At 40.0% G+C, this 13707-nt stretch overlaps 1 protein-coding gene across 1 annotated transcript in view; it reads right to left on the bottom strand.

The window, feature by feature from the left end:
• Positions 1-9033: 9033 nt before the first annotated feature.
• Positions 9034-13707, bottom strand: part of TPO (thyroid peroxidase) — a 65512-nt gene continuing 60838 nt past the window's right edge. The window contains exon 14 of the mRNA XM_086460473.1: positions 9034-9161. Coding sequence (XP_086316599.1) covers positions 9034-9161 — 128 coding nt within the window. The remainder of the gene's footprint in view (positions 9162-13707) is intronic.

Genomic DNA, 13707 nt, shown 5'->3' with positions numbered 1-13707 from the left:
GATTGTATGACCCTGTGATGTTACAGAGCTGGATAAGTTATTACAGTGGTAAGTAGGTTTTGCTTTGAAAATTAAGCAGGAATGCTGCATAGATTAGATTAACATAGAATCATAGAATCTCTGCACAGAATCATAGAATCATAGAATGGTTTGGATTGGAAGAGACCTTAAAGATCATCTAGTTCCAGCCCCTCTGCCATGGGCAGGGACACCTTCCACTAGCCTCTACTTACTTCCAACAATGCTAGCAATTTTTCTTGCAAAAATTATTTTCTTCCATTCCCACTTGATGTGCCTTTCATTTAGGGTCAAAGAATCTGCTTCTGCTTTTTATTCCAATATTGCTACAATTTGTGACAATATAAATCTCTGTTTCAACACCCTCCCTCTGCTCAGTCTCTCCCAGGTACTCCTTCTTCTCCCCCCTTTTTTTTTGTCTATCTTCAGCATTTTCAACTGCTGTGACATGATCAAGCTCATTCATAAAAAACATCTGGCCTCTAAATCACTGTGTATCTCTCATTGTTCAGTGCAGTCTTTATGTGGCATGTGTTAGAAATCACTGGGGGTAGTTGAAAGCCTCCTTATTCTTTCTATTTTTTAGCATGTCTCTAAAGCGTTCATGTTTCCTTACAAACCCTTTCATAACGGTTTTGCTTCTGTCTTAAGTACCTGTATCTCCTTTTTGTGCTCAGTGTTTCTTCTTTGATGAAGGAACAGTTGCCTCTGTGACATGCTGAGGAGAATGGTATAAAATGATGGTAGTGATTACTTTTCCTGACTACTGTTGATTAAGCAAATACAATAATTTACATAAATATTTGCAAATGTCTTCCATGCAGCCACCCCAAGATGCTGTCCAAATCAATGGCAATTGCATACAGTGAAGTATTAATAAGGCAATCATATGAAGAGATTTCTTACACATACTACAGAAGTTCACACTGATACTGAAGATTTACTACACAATGAAAACAACTCACATAGCTGAGACAAGCAGTTGAAGTACTCATACATACTGCTGCCTGGAAATTTTGATAGAGCCAGCTGGTCACAGGTGCATCGTCTCTAGAGCTGCTCTTTGTTCTTGCTCCCCAATACCATTGCCCGAAACCATGTAGAACAACCATCACTGCAAAAGCTCTGCAACAAATAGCGAGCACATCTCCACAGCTAAACAGAGCACAATGCAGGGATTCCCAAGACATTAGATTAGAAATTCACACAGCATAAACAGGATCAATATAGACAAGTTATTATGGAGCTCCATACACACCAATTAGTCTGCCAGGAGTCACAAACTAATGATTTCTCACTCAAGTTGACTTTGGTCAGAAAGTTTGGTTTCCAATACTGGGCCCGACTCCAATGTTATGTGGCTATAAGCCAAGCTAGCCTAAATCTGTGTGTCTCTGCTGATTAAATATGTGCAGAGAGGGCCAAGGATGGTTCATGACAGAAAACTATTTTGTGTGTCTCATGGCAATCTAGACTTCATCTCTGCCAAGGAAATGCTTTGTAAATATCAATGATAAACTATGTTGGCTTAATAAACAAGTACTAAAAACACCTTTACACAATCAGTTTAAGACTTTCTCTTTGCAGTGCGCATGCGATTCAGTGAACTGGAAATTCTGCAACCACTTAAATTATCTTTTAGAAAAATATAATGGATTAATTATGAAAAGGATTATTAGAAACAACAGGCCAGCCTGTCTTACTTATTCAGGAGGATATTTCAGTCTCACTAAGATAAAAAGCAGAATTTCCAGTCGTTGCAAAGATTTTTACACATTAAATTTACACTTTTGCTTTTCTATATACCAGGGACCTATGTACTGCAATGTTAAAACTGTCAAAGCTAGAGAGGCTGGTAAGGAGGTGGGGACAGAAAGTGGTTGTGAACTTGAGATGGATTTCAGCATCAACAGTGTATGACACTGATTCATACACAAATGTGAGAGGAAGGGAAGGCACTACTCACATAGGAAATAGAAAAAATAAGTGGAACCAACTCGGTTAGGACAGGACAGCAATGTGAAAGCATACTGACTCTTCTCCTTGTTTCAGCCTTTAAGAAAACTTCATAGTGCTGGGTAGAGTCTAACTCTTGGAAGCTTTTTTCTGTTTCTCGGGCCTTTTCTTTTGTGAATTTTATATCCCCTCTTCCCAAAGCTCTGCAGCAGGGACATAGAAGGAAACCAGGCCAGAATAAGAAAAAGGAATAGGTTTTCTACATAAAAAAACTTAAAAAAGACTGCTAATTCAAACAGGGATACCAGTGTGAAGATTGTGATACTTCAGTCCCTTGTGTTTATGCTTCACTTCCTTAGCTATATGCTCATATATTAGCTTCTTTTCCACATGAAAAAGCACAGCTCATTTGTGAACAGCATAGCTATGCTCTTCAATGTTTTCCTGTCTTGTTCAGTATGTGGCCCCATGCCATACCTACTGCATGCTATTTAAATTCAGGTCTCAATCAGAATGATTCATTTCTTTGTGGATTCCATGCTAAGATCTTCATCTCAGAAGTCAAGCTTGGAGCAATCTATTTCACACTGGATGTTGGAAATGGTGCTCAAAGCCCCAGCATTCTATAGCAGAATGTTAACTGGTATGGGTGAAAAACCCACATGCATGACTGCTAATACAGACATAGCCTGTATACAAAGCTAAAATGGCTCTTTATGCTGACTAGTCTTGTCCACAGAGTCCTGGAACTGCAACTGCTTCTTAGCCTTCTATACGGTTGAGATGGTACTTGCTCTGTTGCAGATCATACCACCTGAAATTTTAGTTTAACCAAGTCTCTTTTGTGACTGGCTTGTGTGTTTGGGAAAGGTTAACAATCCAGCTAAATTTGGGTATATTAAAAAAAAAATCCTCTTAAATAGGCATCCTGCAACCATTTTCATATCTGTGCTCCAAAATGTGGGTAGTTTCAAAAAACTGTTGTCAGCATTTCTTAAGTTACTTGGGAAAGGGAACAACTTTCACCTTAGTTTCCCTTTTGAAAAAGACAGCTCTTCTAGGTGAAAAATTTGAAACAAATTTGACGCAAAGCTTACAGTGGAATGCTTAGTTCATAATGGGGCAAAACAATTGGGAAGCATGAATCATGGTAATGTGGGGGAATTTCAGTAATGAGTGGTGGTACCAGACCTGGTTAGAAATTAAACTAGGCAGCTCCATAATCATGTTAACAAAGAACCACAGGATCATAGATAAGTTAATTAAAAGAGAGGTCTGGTGGCCATCTGGGCAAGCTTCCTGCTCAAAGAAAAACTATTGCTGATGGAAGAACAGGTCTGCCAGGGCTTTGTTAGATGAGTCTTGAAGACCTCCAAGGGTGGAGATCCATGACCTCTCTGAGTCACCTGTTCAAATGGTGAACTATTCCCCTAGGAAAAAAAGAGTTTACCTAAATGCAATAAAACCTTCCAAGATGCAGCTTGTACCTGTCACTCTTTGTTGTCTGGTAAGAGAGTTTGGCACTATTCTCTTTGCAACTCCCCTTCAAAGAGTTGTGGTTTTGTTATGAGAGCACCCCTTTACCCTGTCTTGGTAAAACTAAGTAAAAGCAGTTCTCCCAACCTCTCCTTGCTGGTCAAGGGCCCTCATCCTCTTGGGAGACTTGGCTGGATCTCATGGCAGCCCAAAACAAGCCACAGTACTCCAGATGCAGCTTCACCAGTATCAAGTAAAGAGGGATAATAACTTTCCTCAGTTTTTTCCAATGTAGCCTGCTATTTGGCTTGCAATAATGGTGGTGAGGGTGCAGTGTTTGTTCATCTCTCACTAGGCACCCACTGTACTCCCCAAGCTTATGGCCCTTCAGTAGGGCTACTGCTCAGCTGTCTGCCCCACAGCCTGTGCCCACACAGGGGGTTATTGCACCCTTGGGCATAGGACTTCGCAATCCTTGTTGAATGTTAGGAACATTCCGCCGGTTTAGTCCTCAAATTTATCAAGGTCCTTCTGGGTTAAGCTCTGCCTTTTCTTGTGTCATTCTTAATTTGATATCATCTGCACATTTGCTGAAGGTATACTTTGTGTGATCCGTGTTGCTACTAATGAACAATTTCAGCCTTGGTATTAACTCTTGGCTTTTGGGGGTAATGTGAAGTAGACATTAATTTGTCAGTCTTGTAGCAAACTATTTATGTTTTTTAAAAAAAAACCCAAACATGTAGAAGATTATAGGTAAGTCTGTAACATACTATGCAGTTTTCAGCAGAAAAAACCCCAAAGCTGGTTCCTACATGATGTATCGAGGAGTGCTAGCCACTGTCTCTACATTGACATTGTGCTGTGTAGAATTACCAGTTCATTTGGAGTTAAACTGCATATTTCTTTGTGGTTCTGCATTTAAACTGTAGACTCAATAGAACACGTAATTGATTCTTCTTACTGCTAGAGACAAGAGTTCAAGACCAATTGAGTTTTCTTCTTTTTTTTTTTTTTTTTAAATATTATAACAGGAGTTTAATATTTTCTCTCCCTGTGGTATAGGTGAATTTTTCACTTCAAAGTGATAAATGGAGCTCATTAGAAGTTCCCTGTTATCTTACAGTGCCTTACAGTAAACCTGTATTGTACCACAGTACATCGCTGTTCTGCCTTACAATGTGGAAACAGGGCACTGTTCAACCATCCCTTTGAAAACACGGCGTGAATTTGAAGACAGAAACCAAGGAAAAACTCTGAAGGCACAGCTGGAAAATCTCAGTGCTACTACTTTAAACAGGTTTTTTATATCCTTTGGTACTGACAACAACTCAAATAGTTTGTCAATCTTTGTGACTAAATCCCTGTTGAATCTGTGGTCTGGGTAGCATCATAGACATTTTTTTTCTGCATTGTGAATGCTTTCATGTTTGTTACCTTTCATAAGCCTTAGGAAAAATGCTTTTTCATTCATTCTGTTATATTTTTTTCTAATTGCTGTGTTCACAAGAGAAAGCTATAGATATTAATATATGTACTTACAGATTTGTTGACTGTCTTCTACAGATATTAAATAGAAAAACATTTAAAATACTTTTTTTTTTTCTTATGTCCTCTTTTGAATGAGAAAATAATGTGAAAAAAATACGTGTTTTATTGGTGCCTGAAAATCCAAAAAAAGCTCAGAAAGGAGAAGTAGTCAAAGTAGACGAAGTTTCATTAGAAGGCAGTAGAACCATCTTTAAAATTAGCTCACCTGACAACAATATAAATGAGCTCTCTTCTCTGAAAATGCAGTCAAATTTATCATAAATGTAAAAGAATTCACAGACATTTTTATTGTTAGCTGTGCACATGTGAAAGCTAAAAAGTCACCTTCAAACCTGCATAAAAAAGATAGCTGGCATCAAGACACAGCGTGTTAAATATGAGTCATGTGCAGAGATCATTGTGGATATAAGTATCACCAAAAATGACATTTTGAAATATTGCTGTACACTGGCGTAAATGCAATTGTCTTGTTTTAATCTGCATTTCTTAGCATATGCATCTATCTTGCTTACATGTTCCTAATTTGGTTTTTGGACAAATATTGCCAAACCCAAGAATCTCTAAAGATTCTAAATGGCTAGTATGTAAAAGTGATAATTTGGATGAATAGAGAACAAGGAAGCTATATTTCAAGTGGACATGCTAGTCAGCCACATGCTGAGAATGAAGCATTTATGTGAATGAAATGCAAAAAAATGAAATTGAGGGAGTACGTCAGCTTGTGGTTGTTTTTTTTTTTCTGTTTGTTTTGGGGATTTTTTACTTTCTTTTTGCTGAAGATTACTCTGGAGCTAGATAAAGGACAGAGCTGTTCACCTTTCTTTACAAAGAAATTAAGAGGGCATCTTGGACTTCCCAGAGTGAATATTATACTGCTCTTTAATTACTTCAAAACACTGGAAAAGCACATAGATCAAAATGTAACATACTTTGAATGATGATGTAATGGTGATACAGGATACTAAAAGTCTAAAAAAGTTTAACGTAAGTTGATATTAAATATGGAGGCTCTTTGTTGAAAGAAGTTCAAAAATGTTTGGGTATTGAATACTCTCGAAATAATGATTTTTTTTTCTGAATTTTTCCATTGACTTCCACTATATTCTAAGACTTTTACGAGCTGAGTAAACTATGAAGGTCCTAAAGACAAGGAAAAGAATAAATAAATGTTGCATCTAAAACTTTGCCTGAATTCCATGCACATGTGGAAAATGTTCTGCTGATTTGGATCCCAAGTATCTAATTTTAGAGAGCTGAGGCTGATGAATGGCTGCACCAACAAAATTGTTTTATGAGTCACAGCTCAGAAAAGGATTTTTGTACTTTACAGCCTCAGGAGGCAATGGTGATGCTCGGTGCTATTTTGCTGTATGCATGTTGCTGCAGAATGGTTTGGATGCCTTAGCCTTTGTGCTGATGATAACCCCCTGTTTGCAGGTGTGCAGCCTGCCTGCCCCCAGCAGTGGGGGGTGTGTGTTTGTGTGTATGTGTGTGTCCATCACCCCAGCCACTAGGGCAGAGTCTCCCAGGGCCCTGGGGCAAGATTTTCCCCTCTACAATCTCAGATCACGGTCTTGTTCTCAGGCTGTTCTTGTGGCCTTGCCCTGGCAAAGCTGGTAATGTGATTGTGGTGGATTCTCAAAGGAAGTGACTGTGGCAGACAGGACAAACATTCCATCTTTGCCCCTTTTCCCCTTGGTGGGAGCTTTGGGGCACATTAGAGATCCAATAATACGGTGTAGCAGTCAGCGAGGACGCAGCACCAGCCCCGGCAAGCATGTGACGGTCAGAGATAAGAGCAATGTAAGCAGGAACCATCAACAGGAGTTTGAGCAGGTCCTGATGAAACCTGAGTCCTTTCTGCAAAAGAGTGTTACAGGGTAGCTCTGCTGCACTCTGAATGTCAGTGCTGGTGGATGTCTGCATAGTTCAACTTTCAGCTTTAGCTCTTGAAAACCACTTCTGACTCTTTTTTATCAGTTAAGCAGACCAAAGGAGAAGCATTTGAAACACTCTTCTTAAAGTTCTAATCCTGAGAATTTTTCTGTTTTTCATCTTCCTCCAGCTAATTAACAATTATTTTGCCAAATAGCATGGGTACACATAGGCAAACACACACACACACGTGCACAGACAAGGACACTTTAACACTTTGCAGTCATTCTTTTCAAAGTGATTTATGGTAAAACAAATAAAAGCAAACCCATAGAACTGGTAAACATAGCTTTCCTTATTACTGACATTTAAGCAGTTCAGATAGAGTCCTTAAGTCATCGAGTCTTAGAGTCACAGAATGGTTTGGGTTGGAAGGGACCTTAAAGATCATCCAGTTCCAACCCTCTGCCATGGGCAGGGACACCTCCCACTAGACCAGGGTGCTCAAAGCCCCATCCAACCTGGTCTTGAACACTTCCAGGGAGGGGGCAGCCGCAGCTTCTCTGGGCATCCTGTGCCAGTATCTCACCACCCTCACAGTGAAGAACTTCTTCCTTACATCTAATCTAAATCTACCCTCTTTCAGTTTAAAGCCATTACACCTTGTCCTATCTACATGCCCTTGTTAAAAGTCCCTCTTCAGCTTTCCTGTAGACCCTCTTTAAGTACTGGAAGGCCCCTAGAAGGTCTCCCCGGAGCCATCTCTTCGCCAGGCTGAACAACCCCAACTCTTTCAGCCTTTCCTCATAGGAGAGGTACTCCAGTCCTCTGATCATTTTTGTGACCCTCCTCTGGACCTGCTCCAACAGGCCCTTGTCTTTCTTATGCCGGGGGCCCCAGAGCTGGATGCAGTACTCCAGGCAGGGTCTCACCAGAGTAGAGTAGACAGAGAGAATCACCTCCCTCGACCTGCTGGACACACTTCTTTTGATGCAGCCCAGTATACAGTTGGCCTTCGGGGCTGTGAGGACATGTTGCCAGGTCATGTTGAGTTTCTTGTCAACCAACACTGCCAAGTCCTTGTCCACAGGGCTGCTCTCAATCCACTCATCACCCAGCCTGTATCTGTGCCTGGGATTGCCCCGACCCGGGTGCAGGACCTTGCATTTCGCCTTGTTGAACTTCATGAGATTTTCACAGGCCCACCTCTCCAGCCTGTCAAGGTCCTTCTGGATGGCCTCCCTTCCCTGCAGCACGTTGACTGCACCACAGAGCTTGGTGTCACCAGCCGACTTTCTGAGGGTGCACTGAATCCCACCGTCCATGTTGCCAACAAAGGTGTTAAAGAGTACCAGTCCAAATACCAACCCTTGAGGAAGGCCACTTGTCACTAGTTTCCATGAAGACATCAAGCTGTTGACAGTGACTGTTTTGAGTGCGACCATCCAACTGATTCCTTATCCACCCAGTGGTCCATCTATCAAATACATGTCTCTCCAATTTAGAGAAAAGGATGTTGTGCGGGACAGTGTCAAATGCTTTGCACACTTCAAGATGTCTCCTTCTCAGTAGCTATTTGAGGGGAAAAAAAAGAAAAAGGAAAAAAGGAGAGTTTAAATTCTGTTCACATATCTGTATCTACAGTGTCAGAATGATTATTAAATATAAAAAAGATGGTGGCAGTGGTATTTATGTCCATGTAGTGTGAATTTAGGGCAGGGATTTAACACAATATTATTAGAGAATGATGACAGGGCATTGTTAATTCATGATCTGTGTAATTCTCCTGCAGAAGGTTGGCTATTAAACACGCTGCTCATAGAAGCGGGTAAAACATTCAAATTAGCTCAGTACAGGTGTTACATTGTTCCCTTCCTCCAACTCACCTAATGGAGATGTAGCCTGTGCTCCACAGAGGGATCTGTAAAGATTCGATTCCATAAAAAGCCCACTTATTATCACCACTTTTTTTTTTTTTTTTTTTTCTGAAAGAGAGGATTATGCAACAAACCCTTTCAGGCACAGCATGTTTATGGGACAATGATAAAAAGGTACTTTTAAAATAGGTGCCACATAAGCAATTAGTTTAATATATTAATCAGAACAGAATTAAAATCATATACACTATCAAAGTCACCTTATACTGCTAACTCAGCTTCACTGGATATCATATAACTGTGGCACAACTGTAAGAGTATCAGGCCTGGTCTCCTGATTAGTCCGATCTCCTTCAATGTGCTGGATTGAAGAGCTATGAGTCTCTTTAAAGTCTTCTGTTCTCCAACCTATAAGTTATTATGGAGTAAGGGTCTATTTCCAAAGGAAAAGGCAGGTTATAGCCATTCATTCAAGAAAACTCACATCAGAGACAGAATCTAGGTTTCGGATCTTGGGTGCAAAAATGCATTTACCTTCAGCTGGGAACTGAAGTTTCAGGATTGTCTAGACATGCTTCATGTTCAGTATTTCCAAAGCATCTAATTTTAGACAATTCTCTGTGTCTGTGTGTGTATGTGCGTTCAGTGAGGGGAGCTGAATGTCATTCTGATGCAGCTCATTCACTGTAGAGGTAGCCTAGCTGCTCATTTGCTGCACTTGATCTAGCCCTTTGGCTCCTATGTACTACAAACATTGTCTGAAGAAAACAAACCAAGTGTTTCTGTAAAAATGATTAACAGTAAATAGAGCTGCACTGTGGGAAAAAGCACAGGAAATTCCAAAAGTAGCATAAAATTCTGTTTTGTGTGAAAGGCAAACTGGGCGATCAAAATTTATTCAATGGATGACTTACTCACGAATGGCCTATAGCTTTGCAAGAAATCAATTTTGAAACAAGGTTTTTTGCTCTTTTGGACAGAATTTGAAAGAATGCTGCAGACAACATACTCAGGGGAATGAGGGCAGAGAGGTGAAACAAAGACACTTGATTCAGGACAGGAGAGGAAAGGTAAATCCAGGCTGTAGCCAGCATCAACTTACTGTTCCAGCACCCTTCCTGTTGTGCTTTGTTAATACTACTAAAGTTTTAAATATGATTTAAAAAAGGGAGTTGCTGCAGAGATCAGCAAGGTGTTTAAAAAATATATATATGTCTAATTTGTTTTGTTCTTTTCCTCATGGATATCAGAATAACACCTCCATGAATATCAAGTGATCTTGCCAACAAGAACTGGGATGTGTGCAAGAATCTAAGAATACAGTTCAGTCTGTGATGGATATGAGGAATAAAGAGTAGATCTGATATTGCTGGAGGCAGGAAAGCAGTTTGGGTGTCAAAAGCAGGGAAACAGAGACAGATTTCCATATGTTCAACAGTCCCGTGTACATAGGTGAACTGGATGGCATCGAAGGATTATGTTTCACATAATTATCCTAGAATTATAATAGAATTCTATGATTCTGTGATTCCATTAATAAATTTTCAGCTTCTTCATCACAAATTCTTGTTAACAATGTAAACATGTCTCAGTAATAATTTTCAAAGTATTGAGCCCACTGCTGCTCCTAAATTTCCAGTTTGCTGAAAATCTAATTCCTCCCTGCTGTTAAAACTGAAGAAGTTGTATATTTTTTATTTTCTAAAAAAACCACACCAAAAAAATCTCATTCTTAGCTTTTCTAGTAAAGAAAGACTGCTGTAATTACTCATAAACATAGCGCGGTAAAAAAGACATACTGTTAGTTCAGACTGGGCCAGCAATCTCCAAAGTGTTTCCAGAGACTGTATGAGAAGGAATACTTTGTAGACATATAATTAATCATTATTCATTTTGTTAAATAAATGTCAGTCTTACCCATTAGGTTTTTGTAGTGACAGGCTAATTAAATAACGAATTCTCTGAAACAAAAATTTCTACCTACTTAAGATGCATCAGAAATTAACTTCAGTTGCAAACAGTTTTCACAGGAGGTATCTCAGCTGTTAAATGTCATACAGTCTTTATCTTAACAGGGAGAAACCTCAGGTTGAAAAGATAGAGATGATTCCATAAAGTAACTGCAAACCCCACACTTGTTGCAGAAAAATAAACTATTAATAAGGCTTTAACATTTGCATGCACTTTGAGACTGCTTTTGCTTGGGATCTGCTTTTAAGCTCGTCCTTCTCCTGAGCTCTGCTGCAGATGATGCGCAACAACTCCCATGACAGACCATGTCCTCTGTTAATGATGTGGAACATGAACTGCACTCACGGCCCATTTCCCAGCCCAGCCTTGTCTCATCGCCAGTCCCCAGGGAGATGCCCGATGCCCAGGGCTGGGGCTGTCACCATGGCTGCCTCCAGTGTCCCCCAACTGCCCTGCTCCTGGCTGGGATGGTGGGATGGGCCCTGGCCACCAGGCCCTGCCCTGCTGCCCCAGGAATCCTCTGCCACCTCCTGCAATCAACTTCAAGGAGCTTCCAGCCCCCACTGTGTCCTGACATAATTCATTAAGGTGGATATAGATATCTGTGTTTTCTATGTCTACATTTGTGATGCTGTGAGCTTATGGAATATTAACTTCATCCTCATGTAGACAGCTAGAGTAAGTCAGAAGAGTAAGCCGGTAAGAGCTCAAAGGCAGGATTTCTGTCAGTTGGAAACCAGCAAAATTTTACAGTATGAGGACTTGTTCTCATTCCATGAGAAAGAACTTCATTTAATGAGTTTATTTCAATAATATGACAGAAGGATATAATAGGAAAATTCATTCAGAAACAGTAAAAAATAGGTCGGAGATGATTATAATAGCATAATTCTAAAACATAATAATTACTTAATTACTTGTCTTATATAACTGTCATCGTCACTGTCATATTTCTTATGTTTTAGTTGAAATGAAGATTCACATTTGCATTTATAGGATAGATGTAAACATCAGCAATTATTAAAGATATAGTCAGCAGGCTCTTTGTAGCCAGCAACACCTTGGCTATCTTACCAACAACTCTGCCTTCAAAGCTCACAAATTTTTGGCGTGGTCAACAGTCTATCCACCTGGTATTCAGAGACCATTTGTGGCAGATCAGAACCCCCAATGTAAGTTTGACATAGCAGAGTTAAAAAGCTAAGGATATTGCTAGAGCTATTCTAGCTGGAAAATGACCTAAAGCAGCTGAGAGCTTTGTCTTTTTCCTAAAATTAATAATGAATGGCAGAAAAACCCTGCAAATTTGCTCCCAGAATGGGAAATGGTAAATGAAAAAAAAAAAATTATGAATGCTGATATTTTGTTTTTGTCAAAGAAGTGTTCTTTACTTTCCAGCTGACATCTTGGTTACTTGGCATCTTAGTGAAAAATGTCAGAAATTCCCTGAAGCATTGTGGAATACATAAACTTTGAACTGTAGCTCTAAATCTCTCCGTTCACACAAAGGATGACGGGATTTTAATGACCCAAATGGGTCAGTACCTTTGATTTATAGCTCACCTAGTGAGGCACTAACCTCAGCCTGTGCTTGCTTACCTTTACTGTTATTTGGCTATACAGACAGTGGTAGTGTCCATTGTTCTTCATTTTAGGAGCTCAAAAAGAAAAGTAAATACAAGGCTTTTATTTCAGTCACATCAATGATTACTGAAGATGTGAAACTGAGCACTTGTAATGTATACTGCTCAACCAAGCTGAACAACTGATAAATGCTGAGAAGAAATAACTAGGAAAACTGCAGTTCATTTTTAGCATTGGCTGAAGTCTCTCTTGCCATCTTCATGGGACTGATCCAATATTACCTTTTCTTTGTGTTCTTCAAAAGATAATGTTCATCCTTTCCCATATGGCCTAATCTCATTCAGCAATCGAAGCAGCGAAGAAAAAATTAATTACAATTAATACGGTAACCCCAAGAAACCATGAGTGGAAATAAAGGATAAGCACTCTACAGTTTTACGATAAAAAGGCAGAGAAAGATCATGCAGGCCATGTACACGATAAGAAATCAGGTGCATGAAACAACAAAAGAAGAATAGGAAGAGCATGATAATCCTGTTGGAGCACTGGCTGCCTACCGTTTCTCAAGCACTGCACAGGCAGTTTAACAACATTGCTCTTCAAAGACAGTGTCTAAAATCATAGCTCTTACTCTGCACCATGTAATAGAGTGCAAACATCACCCTGAGGAAATGGTCAGCACGTACACCTTTGGCTTTTCCCTGGCCTTTCAGCATGAGTTCAGCCCTGTGGTTTGGACTTGTTTCCCTTGAAGTGCTTGCCTCTGAGTTAACTCTGGGTTAAAAAGGTCTGCTTGGAGGCTGACTGTCTACACTGTACACAGAAACTTGGTATTCACATTTACATAGGTTCCAGGTGGACGGGTATTTCAGAAGCCCATCACAACAAATCTATGTTTCTGTGTCAAGTGACAGAGTATCTTTTGCCTTTTTCACTCTAATGTGTTGTTTTACTGTGGGGGAATCTCAGCTGGACTGAGGCCCCTGAACAGGACGACTTTGACCTTGAGATGATTTCAGTCTACCCATGAGAGAACAGACAGGAGCAAGAAGAGCTGCAGCTGCAAGATAAGCAAGTCCTGAGAAAGTGTCGACTACAAGACAAGGCGTACATGTCCTTTTGGCAGAATGCGTGATCACGTGTACGGAAATAAAACAGTATATAAGACGCAGCTGAACGTTCAATAAACGGCTTTTGCTCGAAATCATATTGGTCGGAAGGCAGAGTCTGTCCTTGCACAACTACATTTTACTGATGCAAACAGAAGTATGATCAAGTACAAACAGGCACATAGTGATAAAGTGACAAAGCTTTCCTGGAGCGTGGTATTTGTGCCCCTGCAGTGATGGGTATGCAATGCATCTTCAGCTGCCATCTGTAACCTAGCAAAACTGGTTTG

This window comes from Leptosomus discolor, chromosome 2 (assembly GCF_034619465.1).
Source record: "Leptosomus discolor isolate bLepDis1 chromosome 2, bLepDis1.hap2, whole genome shotgun sequence".
NCBI classification, from domain to species: Eukaryota; Metazoa; Chordata; class Aves; order Leptosomiformes; family Leptosomidae; genus Leptosomus; species Leptosomus discolor.
The sequence above is the reverse complement of the archived record's forward strand: the minus strand, read 5'-3'. Positions and strand labels throughout refer to the sequence as shown.